This window comes from Myotis daubentonii, chromosome 17 (genome assembly GCF_963259705.1).
Source record: "Myotis daubentonii chromosome 17, mMyoDau2.1, whole genome shotgun sequence".
Classification (NCBI taxonomy): domain Eukaryota; kingdom Metazoa; phylum Chordata; class Mammalia; order Chiroptera; family Vespertilionidae; genus Myotis; species Myotis daubentonii.
Window position 1 is genome coordinate 23,194,607 of NC_081856.1, and position 19,688 is coordinate 23,214,294.

A 19,688-nucleotide genomic window follows, 5' to 3' on the forward strand; every position below is an offset into this window, starting at 1 on the left:
CTTATTTACCTCTTCTACATTGGAAGCAGTCTTAGCAGAAGTTTCCATGAAGATAAGTCCATGTTCTCGTGCAAAAGCTTCACCTTCTTCTTTTTTTACTTCTCTTCTAGATTCTAAATCACTAAACACAGGAAAGAAAGCACCGTGTTATTAATGAACACAGGACAAATAGAGGCATCTGTAGAAAATGTACCAAGAGTTTCAAAGTTGTACTGACCATTCTTTCAATTAATTTTTAATACATAATAAGCAACTGAATTATGCTGGGTATTATGAGAGTCAAAGTGTTTAGAAACACTGCTTAGTTTCAAAGAACTAATGATCAAACAGAATATTCTGAATTACAGCCCTATAATGCCAAAACTAAGAGAAATCTAAAGGGAACATCTAGCCCAACACCCTGCCTTTGAGTATAGTGGATTCCCAAAGAAGGAACCATTTTACTCAAGTAATAATTTGAGAGCAGAACTACACTAGTTTCTTCATCCTTCAGCCAGACTGACTTTCTATGAACGTGATTAAAAATAAGTCACACAATTCTCAGAAGCTAAAGGAAATTGCTTATTAAATTCCAAAGTACACATTGGGGATGGAATATATAAGAAAATATATTAATTAGATTATTAATCCATGTTGTCCTAATTCCCAGTAAAGCTGTTAATAGAAAAAGAGAAACAAAAGTCTAAGCTAGAAATCTGGAACAAAAGCATGGTATTCATTTTTATCATACCAGAACTGTATTAGTAAGGCAGAGGGGGAAAGTCAGTCTACTTCAAGTGTGTTCTACTGTAAAAAGTTTAAAACTTTACTATTATAAAATATTTTAAGCACATAGAAAAGTATAGAGAATAATATAATATCCATTTAGCCTTGACACAGTATTTTGATGTATATCAGTTTTTCTGTTGAGAAATAAAATCAGTAGTTACACAGCTCAACTGCCTCCCATGTTTCTGTCTGTTCCTGTTCTTATTATCTTCTCTTACCTCAAAAAGTAACCAGCACTCTATATTTGGCATTTTAATTCTCAGGGTACTTTTATATTTATACTCATGTAAAGAAGGATTTTTTGTTTGTTTTTGTTTTTACATATTTTTAAAAAATTTAGATGTAGCCATCATTCTATAACTTGTTAATTTTGGTCATTATGTTTTTCAGATTTATATACATAATGTATGTAGGTCTAGTTTCTTAATTTTTTACTGTTGTATTATATATATTTTATTGAATGAATGCAACAATTAATTTTTCATTCTCCACTGACAAAGTTATTTAAAATTTCATTTAATTCACTTGACGATCAGGGGACTGAGGCACAAAGGGGTTAAGTAAAACATCCAAGCTCACACTCTAGGAGGAGCTAGTAGAGTGATTCCATCCAGACCCCTGTGCTATATTTATATTACATCATTAAAACATTTTTTAATGATTACCTTTTCTGATAACCAATTATACTGAAGAACTTTTGTCAATTAAGGAAAAATACAAAGAAAAAAATAGCCATAATTTTACTTTCCCCAAGTAACTAACATCTTGGTGAATACAATTCCATATAACTCATTTTGGTTTTCCCTACCAGAATATACTAGTATTCACTATTCATTGTAATTTGATTTTTTCCCATTGACTACATTGTGGATCATTTTCCCATGTCATTTCTGCAGTCTTTTACAATATTATTTTTACCAAGTACACAGTAAAGATTGGCAGTATATTTTATGCAAATCTACATTGCACAAGTTAAGAATAATACAAACAAAACAAAGACGTTAAAGTCTCATTCACCTAATGTTAAGCAATGTCAGTGTTTCAACTTTAAAAAAATTCAGCAGGAACTTCATAACCTCAAAGCTGGCTGGCTGGGTAAGCTGTCCATTATGCTTACAAAGTTGCCATATCAGTCACTGTCGTTTCTGTGATTGCAACTTCTCTGAGTGATTCTGGTGACTCTTTTGTAACCTTCACAGGTTGTTACGCTTTAGAAATATTTCATGATTTATTAAATGCCATCTAAGCATTCATTCAGTATAACAAGTGCTGATAAAACACTCCTAAAAATCAGAAATAGAAGGCAATGTGATGATGGAAGCAGAGAGGGAAGTGATGCAGCGCTAAGCCAAGGAATGTAGGCAGCCCTTAGAAGCTGAGACAACAAATGGATTTCCCCCTAGTCTCCAGAGAGAAACAGTTTTTTTAACATCTTGATTTTAGCCCCATAAAATTCATTTCAGACTTCTGACCACAACTGTCAGATTATACACTTGTGTCGTTTTAAGCCACACAAACACACACCTGAAATGTTGGAAGGTGTGATATCCTATATAATAAAAGGGCAATATGCAAATTGACCCTAACAGCAGAACGACCAGAACAACAGCTGGACTAGTCACTATGAGGACCAGTCAATATATATAATACAACACTGATCACCTTTTAGTCCCTTTCCCTGGCTGGCAGGCTCCGATCACCTTATGGCCACCCGTGGTGGGGGCGGGGCTGGCAAGTGTGTGGGAACAGCTGACCTCTCGGTCCCTTCCCCCAGTCATCAGGCACCAATCACCGATGCCCAATGGGGAACCGGGGGTGGGGAGTGGGGCCGGTTGCGGGCAGCTGGGGAAGATGGCCCTGATCACAGGCCAGGCCTAGGGACTGTACCCGCACATGAATTTCGTGCTCCAGGCCTCTAGCAAGATACTATAAAGATAACAGCAAGCATAAAAGTGACCGTACTATAAAATATTAATGGTAAGATGAGAACTTAAAAAACAGGCAAATTAAGTTTGCAAATATTATAGCATTAAGTAGGCAAGGATAATTTATCCAACTATAATCTGAGGGCCTCCTGTGAGTCAAGACTCTTCCTGGATCCCAGAACAAATTACTCAACAAAATAGACAAAAATCCAACACCCTCCCCCCTCCCCCGGACTCATGGAGCTTACACTCTAGTACAGTGGTGGCCAACCTTTCGGTGGTCCATGGACCACCGGTTGGTAACCACTGCTCTAGTAGGAATTAAAAACTTGGGGGTGGGGAGGAAGTGACAGGGGCAGGGATACATGCTTCTGAATTCAGCCCATTTATCTTACAATCATTCTTAAGGGAAAACTGGCTTTGAATTACACGAAATGTTCAAGAAAATACCTCTCCCTTACTACCCTTTCCCCCATTTTATACATATGCCATGTTTTGTTGAAACAATCTCTTATTATGGGGATATTTAAAGTTATTCCCAGTTTTCCACTACCAGTATCTGATTATGTTTTGAAATGTTATCTTAGCAAAGAGGGTTAAGAACATGGATGTTTGAGGGATTATTCAAAGAGGAAGCGACACTTTACTATTCATGGTCTTCTTCTGTTTTATCATTCTACTTTGGTCACTTCCTCAGTTTTCCAGGCTTAAAATCATATTGTCTTTGACTTTTCATCCCCATTAGTCCCATTTAAATTGCTTTCATTACTTAAATCTTTCTTTCCTAAATCATTCTCTTACTATGCCCTCTTTTTGTTTAAGGTTTGTATGCTAATCCTTTAGCTATTAAAAACTTTCATCTTTGTAGATTTTACTTTCTATTTCTTGTATAACAAATTTAAAATGCCACAGTAAGAAAAATCAGTGTTATCTGTCACTCTGACTAGGTCACTGCCCTTCTCAAATCTCTTCATTGGCTCCCTAGTGCTTAATGCATCTAATTCAAAAATTGCTTATTCCCTGTTTCCATGTCTACCCCAATTCATCTCATCTAATAACAATCACCTCATTTATCTCTGCTCATTCCCATTCACTCTTTGCATGTCATACATTCTTTTTTCCTTTCTTCTAGCTTCTTCCTTAAAATGACTTTCCATAGCTACTATATCCCTAATTATATGGGCCACCCATCCATTGTCATTAGAAACACCTATTGTATATACTATAAGCTCATCATGGGCAGCAACCAAACTTAAGCCACCCATCATGTTTCAGACGCAAGGAAAACACTGGAGATAAATATATAAAAATTCCCTTTCTTCTCCAATATTCCGAATATTATTTCACACATCACCATTGAATGACAGTATAAATACTTCCATATTACAAAGATTAAAACTTCCTTCCAACAATCTTAATCTTAAATGGTTTAGTGAGGCGATTTAAACGAGGAAAGGATAAGCACGAAAGCCCTTGAGGAAAGCCAAGATAATACATACATCTAGTTACAATATAAAAAATTAGCCTTTTACAATGGAAGTATTGCTTAAGTATATTGCTTAAGTAAATATTTTAACAGCAAACCTAGATTTCTATTAAAACAATACTTTCTACAATCAAATCTATACAATATACTGTTATTTGTTATCTTTCTTTTTAACAGCACAATATAAAAAAACTGTACATTTAATATAGTTTGACATATGTGAAGCCATCAGTTTCCCCAATGTTTCCTCATACGCCATTGTAATATATCCTCTCTTCCACCTGTACCCTAAGCAACTAATGATCTGCTTTCTGCCACTATAGATTAGTCTGCATTTTCTAGGTTATATAAATAGGATCACACACTAGGTCTTCTTTTTTGTCTGTTTTTCACTCAGCATAATCATTATGAGATTCATCTACTTTGTTGTACATACCAATAGCTCATTCTTCATTACTACGTGGTATTCATTATATGGCTTTATTCATTCACCAGTTAATTAAAAATGTAGGTTGTTTCCAGTTTTGGAATGCTACAAATAAAGCTGCTATGAAAACTGGAGTATAATTTTTTTGTGTGGACATATGAAACGTGTATATTGGGTAAAAACCTAGGCGTGAAATGGCTAGTTGGTATGGCAGATGCATGTTTACTTTGTAAGGGAACTACCAAATTGTTTTAAAAGTTATATCACCACCAGCTGTATATGAGTTGCAGTGCCTTTATTCTTTGCTAACACTTACTATGTTAATCTTTTTAATTTTAGCCATTTCAGTGAGTGTGCAATAGTGTATCATTGAGGTTTTGATCTGCATTTCCCTCATGATTAGTAGTGTTAAATATTTTTCATGTGCTTACTTGCCTTATATATGTCTTCTTTGGTGAAGTGCTAGTTCAGATCTTTTTAAAAACTGGGTTGTCTTTTTATTAATGAACTAGTGGCCTGGTGCACAAAATTTGTGCATGGGGGTGGGGGGGTTCTCTCAGCCCAGCCTGCACCCTCTCCAATTAGGGACCCCTTGAAGGATGTCTGACTGCCAATTTAGGCCCTAACTGCCTCTGCCTGCCTGATCACCCCTAACTGCCCTCCCCTGCCGGCCTGATCTCACCCCCAACTGGCCTCTCTGCCTCGGCCCCCCACCACCATGGCTTTATCCGAAGGAAGTTGGACGTCTAGAAGATGGCCAGTCAAACCGGTCTAATTAGCATATTACCCTTTTATTAGTATAGATTATTAGTATAGATAGATTATATAGGATAAGATTGCTTAAATGGGGGGTGGGGGGGAAGCCTTTTTCCGCAGGAGGAGATGCTCTTGGCAGACAAAAATACATAATCCCTATATCTGGGCTGATAGTCAGCCATATGCACTATACTGCCAAACCAGTCATTAAAAAATTGAACTGCTTTCTTACACCATACACCAGTGGTTCTCAACATTCCTAATGCCGCAACCCTTTAATACAGTTCCTCATGTTGTGGTGACTCCCAATTTCATTGTTACAAATTGAACATAATTAAAGCATAGTGATTAATCACAAAAACAATATGTAATTATATATGTGTTTTCCAATGGTCTTAGGTGACCCCTGTGAAAGGGTCGTTCGACCCCCAAAGGGGTCTTGACCCGCAGGTTGAGAACTTCTGCCTTACACCAAACAGCTGTTGCCCTTAAAACCCTGCCTCAGCCCCCACCTTACGTTCTGCCTTTGCAGTTCAGCCAGATTAGGTTCTGATTGGTTGGTTTCTATGCCAGTCAGCATCAAAATCTCCGCCTCCTAGGCAGCCATTGGCTCCTCACACTTCACCCAGATTTGGTTCTGATTGGTCGGTTTCCATGCCAGTCAGCATCTCTGGGCCTATCTCTGGGACTGATCAGCGGGGCGGGGCTGATCAGCAGCCCCCCATGGAGGCCCGAGAGAGAAAGAGAGGTGCAGCTGCTGGCAAAACCCGGAGAGAAAGAGAAAGGCAATGGCTGACCAATAGCTGCCACGGAGGCTGTGGATCAGACCCTGCCTCTCTCTTCGGGCCTCTCTCAGGGCCTGATCCGCAGCCCCCTCGGCAGTCAGTGCTGTAAGGGTCCAGGGTTCATTTTTTGGCACATAGCTATTCAAGTGTTACACCACCATATGATGAAAAGATTGATTATCCTTTCCCCCACTGAACTGCCTTAGTACCTTAGTAAAAAAATTACTTGACCATATAATGTATGGATCTATGTCTGGACCTCTCCCTCTGTTCCATTGATTTGTCTGTGAATGCCATTATCAGACTAAACTGATTACAGTAGCATAATAAATCTTGAAATCAATATTAGTGAAACAAGTGAATCCTCCAAATTTTATTTTCATACAAATTTTAAAATCAGTTTGGCTCAGTGGATAGAGCATTGGCCCACGGACTGAAGGATCCTGGGTTGATTACAGTCAAGGGCACTTATTTCAGTTGCAGGCTCGTTCCCCAACCCTAGTCAGGACATGTGCCAAAGGCAACCAATTAATGTGTGTCTCTCACATCAATGTTTTTCTCTCTCTATGTCTCTCCCTCTCCCTTCCACTCTCTCTAAAAATCAATGGAAAAATATCTTCAGGTGAGTATTAACAAAAAAATAAAAGTAAAATTAGCTGGCCAATTTCTACCTCCTAAAAAAAATTTTGATGCATCTTGTGATTACAATGAGTCTTTAAATCAATCTTAAAAATATTTAGTTTTCTATCCACAAACACACTCTCTCTCTCTCCATTTATTTAGGGGTTTTTTTTGTTTGTTTGTTTCTTTTTTTCTTGGACTTAAGAACTCTAAAGATGTAGTCATCTAGTATAGGAATTTTAGGAAGACTAAAGTTAACTATAGCTTTGAATTTAGAAATCAAATAGCTATGAAGAAAATAGTTCTTAAAAAATTATTTAGGAATCATTTATTTTTGGTTGAGATATAACTGACATATAATCCGTGTAAGTTTAAGGTGTATAATCTTATTGATACATTTACATCACAGTATGATTACCAACGTAACATTAACTAACACCTCCACCATGTCACACATTATTTCATTCTGTGTTAAAAACATTTAAGATCTGCCGAACTGGTTTGGCTCAGTGGATAGAGCGTGGGACTGTGGACTGAAGGGTCCCAGGTTCGATTCCAGTCAAGGGCGTGTATCTTGGTTGCAAGCACATCCCCACTGGGGGACGTGCAGGAGGCAACTGATCAATCTCTCTCATCGATGTTTCTAACTCCCTCTCCCTCTCCCTTCTTCTCTGTAAAAAATCAATAAAATATATATTTAAAAAAAAAAAAAGATCTAGTCTGTGATGGTGAGCCTTTTGAGCTCGGGGTGTGAGCATTTTGAAAAACCCTAACTTAACTCTGGTGTTGTGTCACATATAGAAATTTTTTGATATTTGCAACCACAGTAAAACAAAGATTTATATTTTTGATATTTATTGTATATATTTAAATGCCATTTAACAAAGAAAAATCAACCAAAAAAATGAGTTCGCGTGTCACCTCTGACACGTGTCATAGGTTCGCCATCACTGATCTAGTCTCTTAGGATCTTTGAAGTATATAATTGGTAACCACAATCATAATGCTGTGCATTAGATCTCCAGAACTCATTCATTTTCTAATTATAAATTTGCACCCTTTGACCAACGTCTCTCCAATCTGGTGATTTTGTTTACAATAGTCTCTTATTATCCCTATAATATCTAAAGTATCTGTAGTGGTATCTGTAGAAGATAAGCACTTCCTGATATTGGTAATGTGTCTTTTTCATAATCAATATTATTTTATTTATCTTCTCAAGAATTAACTTTGATTTCATTGGTTTTTTTTATTACTTCCTTTTTTTCTTACCTTGGATTTAATCTGCTCTTATTGTTTTAGTTTTTAGTCTTAAAGTGAAAATTTAGGTTATTGATTTGAAACATTTTCCTAATGTAAGTATTAGTTATAATCTCCCTTTAAGCACTGCTTTTACTGCATCCCACAAATTTTCAAAGATTGCAAAAGATAGAAAATAACTTCTGTAAAGCAGATAATATTGCAAATAATGTGGTTCACAGCAATTCAGACTATGCCTCTATGAATATTATCATCCTATGGATATTGCTCAGTTTTGTATCCATCTGTAAATTCATGTAGGCAATTCCTTATTTGATTATAAATATGATACTCTGTGTTCTCTTTTAAATAAACTTTAATATCTTACTGGTTCCCTTATTAATCAATGAGATAAATAAAAGCTTTGCTGTGGTCACTATCATTTGAGAATCATGATTTTACCTTTCTAAAAACATTAACTTTTAACACTACTTTATAAACCTAAAGAACGAATGAACTGTGTCTAGCATTTTAGAAATACTAATTTCATTTTCTACTAAAATTAGTGGTGACTTTCCCACACTCTTGCAAGTTTACAGAAACTACGGGAAAGAACGTTTTCCCATGTACTACCTTTTTAAATGTAAAGCACAAGGACATTTGTTGCAGATAATGCTCCCTAGAAATATAAAGTTTGAAAGAAAAAAACATTAATATGACACCAATATAAAGCCTTACAGGTAAGTTTAAAAGTACTAATGTAATATCTACTAAACAATTTTTAAAGTATTTCAGGATTTTAAGAACAAAAAACTACTTGAAATAATAATTTCCAAGCAAGTTTATTTTCTGTATTTTAAAAACCAATTTTTTTCACTTATATGTGGAATATAAAACTGAAATTCATACACACAGACAACAGCATGGTGGTTACCAGAGGGAAGGGAATGGGGATAAGGGTAGTAAAGGGGGTCAAATATATGGTGACGAAAGATGATTTGACGCTGGGTGGTGGGCACACAATGCAATATACAGATCATATATCATAAAAACATACACTTGAAACTTATATGATCCTATTAAACAATGTCACCTCATTTTAATTAAAAGAAAACATCTTAGGATTTTCAAAATTTTATAATTTAAGAAACCACTGACTTACATGATAAGCACTTCAACAGTGATCACATAAACAACTATCCAGTCTTCATAATTAATACAAAAGAGCTTTAAATTATTCCCTTTACCTTTTATTTCCAATAAGCATAATGACCATGTTGGAATTGGAATGCTGGCGGGCATCTTCTAACCAGGTTGTCAAGTGGTTGAATGTATCTCTCCTAAATATAAATGATAATTTTATTACTATTGTCAAAGGATTTCCCCTCGCAGTGTACAATGAACACTTATTAAGGATAATTATTTTTAGCCACATCCACTTATGTAATGACAACAGATTTCAAATACATATTTGGATTTAAAATCCAGTGATTACAGTTCCGTTTAGAAATTAAGTATAGTAGCACTTTATTAAATTTCAATATATAAATAATATTACCAAATTGATCAATCTGGGGGTACTTTTTTATATAAGAAAATAATTTAGTTACAAATTTCTGTAGTAAATTTATATTTCAATTAAGACATACAAGTTTAAAGGCAAATAGCCAGGGCTTAAAGGCAATGCTATACTTTTATTACTATAACGACATTTATTTAGAAAAATTCTTTGCATTGACCACTGAACTGAAAAATTTCTAAGTTCTCACCTTGTAATGTCATATACTAGTAAAGCCCCCGCTGCACCTCTGTAATATGACCTTGTGATGGAACGAAAGGACTCTTGCCCTGCCTGTGAGGAAAGAAAAGGTTGAGAGTTTCCTTTAATAAATTGTCCTCTTCATTTCCTTATTATTCATATGTAGAATATGGGCAGGTAGGGAATGAGCGCATAAAGGAAAGAAGGGACCTAACTTCACCAATCTTAGGAAAAAGTCACATACTACTACTATTGCTCAAGTCAACCAGACAACCAGATGCACATGCAACCTCCCTACCCCCAAGACCTCTTTGGCAATCCCTGACAACCCAATTTACTGAATGGCTTCACAATACATGAATCATTATTAGAGCACAGAATGGACTCCTAGCAACTAAGCTCTGAAGACAAATTTGAAAGGAAGCAAATAACCCAGAGCCTCACATTTGAATTCAATAACCCACTCCCTGGGGCAGCTGTTGACACTAGAATAAATAAAGTCCATTGTAAATAAATGATGAATGACATCTTTACGCCCACCATCTGCTGGTATAAAGGTTGTTGGAAGGCCAAGGATGCAGATTTTATCAGTTATATCACAAACTGCAGTGAGCTTTCAACAGTCATCAGATGGAATTCTTTGAGCAATCATTTTATTATGAAAAACAGAAAATGGTTCTGAATTTAATTTATATAATTTTTCTCCACACTTAATCAATTTTCTCTGTATTTGATATATAATGCTGTCAAAAGGCAACAGGATGTAAAAGTCATCTTTATATCCACTTGTGAAAACAGACTTCAGAGATTATGCAAAATTAGTTAATTTCTCTTTTACTGTTGGCACTAATGTTCTGTTTTTCAAGAAAGGATGGTAAGGGATATGCCTATTTCCTTTAAGATTAAAATTGAGACAGTTCTTATTAAAAATACTTTTTCTACCTTTGAGAAAAAGTATGTAAATTAAGTAACCATAAAGCCAGTTTTCAGAATTTTTGTATTCAAAACCTACTAACTTCTTGAAACATATTTATGTTTGCATGTTCTGAATTCTGATGTTCTAAGGCGAATATTAAGCCCTTCTTACTCTCAGTAAGCACACAGACAGCTCAAGTTCTGCCCTGTTCTAACACTCAATACTTTATAATTCCTGTTCTTTTTGGTCCTCCCACCACACTCCCTCCTTCCCATGCCCCCACACCCAGTGCCCAGCCCGGATCTGGCACACAACAACATTTAGACAAAGCCTGTTGAGTGAAAGAATGAATCCTGGTGTCATAGTGCATCCCACCTAAATAAATATACATGCCAGTAAATCATAGCATGCTAAGATTCAGTAAAATAACTTCTATGTGTAAACTAAAGATTAGACCCTCATGTGCAATTCTGGCACTTAGAATAATGTCATGCTAAATTAGATACTGAGAAAGCCACATATAAAAGGGCTGTAAAAATAGCCAACTCATTTCACATAGATTGAGGTAAAAACACTAGCTGTTACTAGATGGAAGCATGAAATTAATTACAATTATGTTAATATAATTTATTGGGATGTATCTTTCAAAAAAGACCTTTCAAATTCAAGTTTCAAATTCAAGTTCAAAATTGCAAGCATTATGGGAATTTCTCCTTTAATTGTTTAGTATGGAAAAACTAAGGACTAGATTTTTAAGAGATTCATTTCACCGTGAATAATATGTACCCAAGTCTGTGGTAAATAACACAAAAAAAGATAAACGTTCTATTAGTTTAAAATAAAAATCAGTTTTAGAGTTCTAGTATCTGCCACACCTAAACACTGAGTAAGGTGAAAGTCCTTTAAAACAATCTTGCTGGAACATTCGGTGGGACGAGTTAAAATAAATATACTACTAGAGGAACACCACTACAGATCTAAAACTTCCATGTTTACAGCCCAGATAAGAAATAATAAAAGGGAAAATAGTTCAGGAAAAGGAGAAAAGCACATATCCATATACTATTCCCATTCCTCCCTAATTATTTTACCAGAAACAAACATGTTGCAATATGGGAATAACATATACACACCTTATACTGAATCCACTGAATCAGGACTTTGCCCACCATTATAAAAATCAAACAAAATGCAATTAAAACCCCCCACACATTCCAAGTGAGGACTATGAATGTCAAATGTATCTTAAAAATCTCTGATTACATAATAATCAAAGACCAGTATTCAGGATAGTTTCCAAATTCTTGAGAGCTGACTTGTAGGAAAATACCCTACACTCTGGCCTAGTTAATGGCACTAGTAGCCAAAAAAGATTTTGCTCAAGTAAATGTTTTACTATGGCTTATCTACACTAATAAAAGAGAAACATGGTAATTGGCGTACGACCGATACCCTTCCCATTGGCTAATCAGCGAGATATGCAAATTAACTTTCAGCCAAGATGGCGGCCGGCAGCCAGGCAGCTGAGAACAGGAGGCTTGGTTGCCCCAGCGATGGAGGAAGCCAAGGTTCCCCATCTGCAGCTGCGGGGGCTCTGAGCTCCTGAAGCAACAACTCCAAAAGATACAATGTTTCAATTATAGAAGCTAAAAGATGGCGGTTAATTTGCATACTCAGGCTCCAAGCAGAGTGAAGCCAAACAGCCCTGAAGCGGCAGGGCAGAGAGGCCTCAGGACCCCGGGATCAGCGGAGCCGAGAGGCCTCCGGGCCCCCGGATCAGCTGAGCCGAGAGACGACCCAGCCCCGCGATCAGCGGAGCTGAGAGGCCTCAGGACCCTGGGATCAGCAGAGCCGAGAGGCCTCAGGACCCTGGGATCAGCGGAGCCACGAGGCCTCCTGGCCCGGGATCAGCGGAGCTGATAGGTGTCCTGGCCCCTGGATCAGCGGAGCAGCGAGGCCTCCCAGCACCGGGATCAGTGTGACAGGGGACAGCGACCAAACCCCTGACCGCCCTGCGGGCTCTGGGTGTGACAGGGTGCGGAGCCCCAACCCTCTGATCGGCCCTGCTCTGTGTGTGACAGGGGGGAGCTCCCCAACCCCCTGATCGACCCTGCTCTGTGTGTGACAGGGTACGGAGCCCCAACCCCCCTGATGGGCCCTGCTCTGTGCATGACAGGGGGTGGCGCTGCAACCTCCCTATCGACCCTGCCTTGAGTGTGACAGGGGGCAGTGCCCCAACCCCCCAATCGGCCCTGCTCTGAGCCCAACCAGGGGCTGCACCTAGGGATTGGGCCTGCCCTCTGCCACCTGGGAGCAGGCCTAAGCCAGCAGGTCGTTATCTCCCGAGGGGTCCCAGACTGCGAGAGGGCACAGGCCGGGATGAGGGACCTCCTCTCCCCACCCTGAGTGCACAAATTTTTGTGCACCGGGCCTCTAGTCCTATATAATAAAACCCTAATATGCAAGTCGACCAAATAGTGGAACGACCGGTCACTATTACGCGCACTGACCACCAGGGGGCAGATGCTCAATGCAGGAGCTTCCCCCTGGTGGTTAGTGCACTCCCACAGGGGGAGCACTGCTCAGCCAGAAGCCGGGCTCACGGCTGGTGAGCGCAGTGGTGGTGGCGGGAGCCTCTCCCGCCTCCACTACAGCCAGGCGGTAAGAAGTGAGGGGTCCCAGAGTACGAGAGGGCGCAGGCCAGGCTGAGCGCCCCCCCTCCCCCCACCAAGTGTACAAAATTTGTGCACCAGGCCTCTAGTCCAACTATAAACAAGCAACAGCTAACTGCATAAAGCTAGCCCAATGGTTAAGTAATCTAGTTTTAAAAAAACACTTACATAAACTTGTCCAAACTGTGATTGACCTATAGTGTTTTAAATGAAAAAGAATACCAACTTAGGAAATAGAGATTTTTTCCCTCTGCCTTAGATTTATTTGCACAATAAATGTACACAGGGGGAAACCAACTCCATGCAGACAGCAGCCCAGGAGTCACAACAGTCCTTCTGACCTCACATTGACAGACAAAGGCCTCTATTGTGGAGCCTTCGTGGGGGCCTGGGTACCTTTGGGAGTCTGAGCTAGAGCCTATGCTGCAGCAGCAGCCTGGCGCTTGGTTTGAGCCTTGTCCTTGGACTTTGGCTGGCAGAACCTGAGACCCTTGGCAACGCGGGCATAAGCACATTTTCCAAGCTTAGGGTGAGCAATGCAGGTAAGCTGGCTGAGTTTGCAGCTGCTGGGATCTTGGGCTTGACCTCTTTGGGCTTTATGAGGGCCTTGATAACCTTGGCAGGTGCACTCATGGCCTTGGTGTTGTTAGCCTGCATCTTCTTCAGGCCCTTCTTATTGTACTTGTTCCTTAGGAACTTGGGGTCTACACTCGTAAGAGATTATCTTTGTGGTCAGGGTTTCTTGATACCATTTCTGTGCCATTTTCTTTTGGTGTGGTTCTTGGACTTGGTCATATTGACACTGAAGCCCACTAGAGATATTATCCCCCCCCCCCCCCCCCCGCCCCGGAGAGGAAGGGGGAAGGGAAAAGGAAAGGAAGGGAAGGGAAAAGCATGCTCCCTGGAGGGAGAGGCCGAGATGTTATTTTTTAAAATATTTTTATTGATTTCAGAGAGAGATAGAAACATCAAGAAAAAGTTGATGAACAGCTGGAGAAGGAGGCAAAATAGTTGGGCCTCCCAAAGCCTCTCAATTCTGGGAGATGGGGGGATGGGAGCAGACAGGAGTGACAGAGGCAGGATTGTTCCCAGTGCTTGGTTCCAGGCCCTTCGCCTAGCCCCACCGAATTCTGGTCATCCATTCTTACTGCTTCATTGATACACAAAAATACTCATTTTTCGGGGTGAGGAGCTGGGTATAAACTGACATATTTTATAAAGGACTGAAAAAAATGTCTGTGATTTTCTGAAAAGGTATTTTTAGCATGTACATTTCACATGATTTTTTTTACATAGTTTCACTAACTTTTACATGATGTAACATATTTGTAAATATAAAATAAAAATATTTCTAGGGAAATTGAGTAGATATACAGATGTAAAACATCCATATTACAAATTTTGGGTGAGAATAAAATTTATTTGGAAGGTGAATGACAAACTGACAAAAAGCAAATGATGAGTAAGAATAGAAAAACGAGTGGATAAAGGCTAGATGAGGGTCTACTAGTGAGACTAAGACTTAAGCCCCTCTGTCACGGGTCAATGAACAGGAACTGGGTGCAACTTATGTTCCGTCACTGACTTACTGTAACAGAGACAAAGAGTATCACACAGCTGACTTCTGATAAAAGATAAAAAGTGACACAGGGCCAAGGAAGAGTGCTTTAAGGGAGGCGGTGATCTGCTGCCAGCAAGGCCTCCAGAGGTATCTGCTGGTAGCTGGACTTACTATTTTCAAAAGAAAGCATAGATGGCAGATGTGGATATTTTCAAGGAAAACGCCTTACTTTTATTTTTGAAACTGGAAATGAATACACAATGGATGACAAATATATTAAGATATTGAGACTTAGTCATTGGGGGGGAGGGGGAATCATTTCTTTAAAGCTGGCACAATTAACCATAAGATTTAGCAAAATTTTCCCTGAAGGATTCTAGAATAATTTTGTAAATGTCTTGGGCCAGGAATAGACATGATTCTTTTTTTTTTTTTTTTTTTTTATTCTTACTTAAAGTGTAGCTTCCTATCCAGGGTATAAAGAAACTACAAAACAACAATATGGGAAATTGTTTCACTCAGATATAAACTAAGTGTGGAACCAACCTTAATATTTGTCAGATAACGTACAGTAAAGAGTTTTGGAAATCAGGTATGAAAGGAAGAAAACCAATGACAATAAGAGAAAAATCTATAAGGCAGACATTCAGAAAACAACTTTTAAAAGAAGTTTTTTTAAACATTCCTTAAGTTCTGGAACAAGCCACTGGGTCCTAGCACCCTCCAGGTGAAAGCCCTGGAATTCTTTGGGGGAGCGGGGTCATGATGTCTTCAAAGGCACCACCCTTTTAGACACAGGAAAGAAAACTACCACTTAATTTTTCTGATACTTAGCCTTAGGCAAGGGAAACAAGAGAAAAAATAAACAAATAGAACTACATCTATCTAAAAAGTTTTTGCACAGCAAAGGAAACCATCAACAAATGAAAACCCACTGAATGGGAGAATATATTTGCCAACCAATATCCAAAATGTATAAAGAACTTATAAAACTCAACACCAGGAAGGTAAACAATCCAATTAAAAAATGGGCAAAGGACCTGAATAGACACTTCTACAAAGAGGACCAATAGATGGCCAATGGACATATGAAAAGATGCTCAATGTCACTAATCATCGGACATATGAAAAGATGCTCAATGTCACTAATCATCAGAGTTGCAAATTAAAACCACAATGAGATATCACATCACAGAATGACTATCATCAAAAAATCAACAAACAAATGTTGGCGAGGATGTGGAGAAAAGGAAACCTTTGTGCACTGTTGGTGGGAATGCAGATTGGTGCAGTATGGAGTTACCTCAAAAAATTAAAACTGGAACTGCCTTATGACCCAGCGATTCCACTTCTGTGAATATACCGGAAGAAACCCAATATATTAATTCGAAAGAATATATGCACCCTTATGTTCATTGCAGCGTTATTTACAATAGCCAAGATTTGGAAAAGTCCAAGTGTCCATCAGTAAATGAGTGGATAAAAAAGCTGTGGTACATTTGCACAATGAAATCGGACCAAAAAAAGGGAAATCTTTCCCTTTTGTGACAGCATGAATAGACCTGGAGAGTATTATGCTAAGTGAAATAAGCCAATCAGAGAAAGACAAATACCTTAAGATTTCACTTACATGTGGAATCTAATGAACAAAATAAACTAACAAGCAAAATAGAAAACAGACTCATAGATACAAAGAACAACAGACTAACAGCTATCAGAGGAGAGGGGCTAGATGAAAAAGGTCAAGGAGATTAAGCAAAGGGAAAAGAACTCATAGACACAGACAACAGTATGGTGATTACCAGAGGGAAAAGGGGGCTCGGGAAGGTTAGAAGAGGGTAAAGAGAAAGATAAATGGTGATGAAAGGAGATGTGACTCGTGATGGTAAAAACAATACAATATACAGATGGTGTATTATAAAATTGCACACCTGAAAATATGTAATTTTTAAAAATATATTTTTATTAATTTCAGACAGGAAGGGAGAAGGATAGACAGAAACACCAATAATGAGAGAGAATCATTAATCAGCTGCCTCCTGCACACCCACTACTGGGAATCGAGCTCTCAACCTGGGCATATGCCCTGACCTGGAATCGAACCGTGACCTCCTGGTTCATAGGTCAATGCTCAACCATTGAGCCACGCTGGCCGGGCATGAAACCTATATAATTTTATTAACCAATGTCACTCCAATAAATTCAATAAAAAGGTTTTTAAAAATTATATAGGAAGTAATAGGCAGTCAGTAAATGTAAATGATAGAATTAGGATTGAAAGCAAGGTGGCTTCAAGTGGTTGGGACTAAATCAAACTTGTAAAATTAATACACTGTCAGATCAAGACTCTACAGTGTTGGCATTCATATTTTACCTTACATGTGTATTTCAGACATGCTGCTTGTTTTTCTTAAAAACATAGTTTCTGTAGTATTTATGTTTAGACCACAGCCTGAGCATTCATGTTCACCAACATCTAATAGCTGGGGTACACCTGTTGAAAATAATGCATAACTAATCTTGCCCTGGCCAGTGTGGCTTAGTGGGTTGAACGGTTGAGGGTTTGATTCCTAGTCAGGGCATGTATGGGAGGCAACTGATCAATGTTTCTCTCTAACGTGGATGTTTCTCTCTATCTCTCTCTCTCCTCTCCCTCCCCCCATCTTCCCCTCTCTCTAAAATAAACAAACATATTCTCAGGTGAGGATTAAAAAAAAGAAGAAGAAAAACTAATCTTTCCTGGTACCACATTTCATCTCATGGCTGTAAGGGTGTGTGTGTTTAACAAATCATAACAGGCATAAAATAACATGAAAACAAAATAAACACACAATGTACTTTTATAGAACAACTTTCCTGAAGTCATACAATGTATTTTTGCTATACTTACCGTATCCCATATCTGAAGTTTTATTTGTTTCCCATCAATAGTTATCATTCGAGCACCGAACTCTACACCTGAATAGAGTAGAAAACGATTTGTTACATAATGTAGTGGGAATCTATTTCACATTTAAGGATAAAAAAAAAAAAAAGACATTTAGTTGGAGGACATGCTATGCCAGGTGATATACAGAAGAATTTTTACAAATACAGCTCCTATCCTTAGTAAGGTAGAGGTGCTAATAAGGCTTAAGCTGCCCTGGCCGGTTTGGCTCAGTGAATAAATAGAGTGTTGGCCTGCGGACTAAAGGGTCCTGGGCTCGATCCCTATCAAGGGCATATGCCGGGGTTGCAGGCTCGATCCCCAGTAGGGGGCATGCAGGAGGCAGCCAATCAATGATTCTTCCTCATCATTGATGTTTCTATCTCTCTCTCTCTTCCTCTCTGAAATCAATAAAAATATATTTTAAAAAACACCACAATTATTAGTAACGAATATTAACATTTCTTAAAAATGACTAATGTCATATAAAAATCACTGAAAGGGATAGAAGAATTTCAACATCATAGACTTGGTTCCCAGTAATTGCTATCAACTAGAGATAACCACTGTTAAAACATATTTCCAGACACTGCTCCATGAATATATATATGCACAGAATAAGTACATAGTTTTATGTAAATGGGAACATATAAATGCTGTTCTGCATTTGCTTTTCAGTCAATATGTCATAAGCTTTATTCCATGGCAAATATCTTTGCCAGTAATAAATATGAAACTTTTCTGTGTACATTTTCAATTTATGATTATGGTTTTAGGCAAATTGCAAGTGAAAGAGAATACAAACTTTACACTTACAAGTTTACTACTTGGCCTTTCTCCTTGCATTTATCATCACGTTTGAAAGTACTCATTTAATTATCAAAAAGTAAGGAGAAAAAAAGGAGATGATTTCAGAAGAGTGGTGTTTATTAAAATACATTTCATTTTTAAATTTGAGTTATCAGATGTTAAAGTGTGTATACATATTTTGGGGACACACTGTATATTTTTGTATATATATATATATATATATATATATATATATATATATATATATATATTCATATATATCCTATGTTACAAGGGGAGAGGACACACAACACAACCATCATCAGCTTACCATTAATGACATAAAAATGAGAGGAGTTGAGGGAAAAAAGTGGTACAAATGTTCTAGGAAATATATTTAAAAGGAATGTACAAAAGTACAAAATACTATATATCACTAAGATATTTGACAAAATTGAAGCCTTTTCATGAATCTATTGTCATAAATGGGCTTTTAACCACAATAAAAAAAGAAAAAAGTGCATTGCTCCTTGGAATTCATGATTTCTTTAATCCACTCTAGCCAGCTTGGCTCAGTGGATAGAGCATCGGCCCATGGACTGAAGAGTTCCGGGTTCGATTCCAGTCAAGAGCACATGCCTAGGTTGCAGACTCAATCCCCAGTAGGGGGGTGCAGGAGGCAGCCAATCAATGATTCTCTCTCATCACTGATGTTTCTCTCCCTCTCTCCCTCTCCCTTTCTCTCTGAAATCAATAAAAATATATTTAAAAAAAAAAAGATGTCTTTAATCCAATGCACAATGTTAAATTTGACAAAAAACAACTGCAAACTAGAAACAGGCCCTTTACTGTTATCAAGGGTGGCCAGGCAAGGCAGGCAGATTCTGCTTCTCTGGGACTGACATCTGGGGTAGAGGGATGAAGATACTGAAACTGACCGGCTAAGACCACCTCTGCTGCAGGACCACTGTACAGTTGCTGTTTCCAGGGCTCTAAGGTGCTTCTGACCCCTATGCTATATTGTTTCTCATTTGTTTAATCATTAAATACAATAAAAA

At 38.2% G+C, this 19,688-nt stretch overlaps 1 protein-coding gene and 1 pseudogene across 1 annotated transcript in view; both read right to left on the reverse strand.

Moving 5' to 3' along the window:
- The window catches only part of RAB2A (RAB2A, member RAS oncogene family), a 71,166-nt gene that overhangs the window by 22,506 nt on the left and 28,972 nt on the right, over positions 1 to 19,688 (reverse strand). Inside the window, exons 3-6 of the mRNA XM_059673116.1 lie at positions 17,806 to 17,873; positions 9,777 to 9,859; positions 9,255 to 9,347; positions 10 to 121 (exon numbers count right to left, since the gene is read on the reverse strand). Of these exons, the coding sequence (XP_059529099.1) occupies positions 10 to 121; positions 9,255 to 9,347; positions 9,777 to 9,859; positions 17,806 to 17,873 (356 nt within the window). The remainder of the gene's footprint in view (positions 1 to 9; positions 122 to 9,254; positions 9,348 to 9,776; positions 9,860 to 17,805; positions 17,874 to 19,688) is intronic.
- On the reverse strand, positions 13,126 to 15,333 carry LOC132220162 (large ribosomal subunit protein eL29-like; annotated as a pseudogene).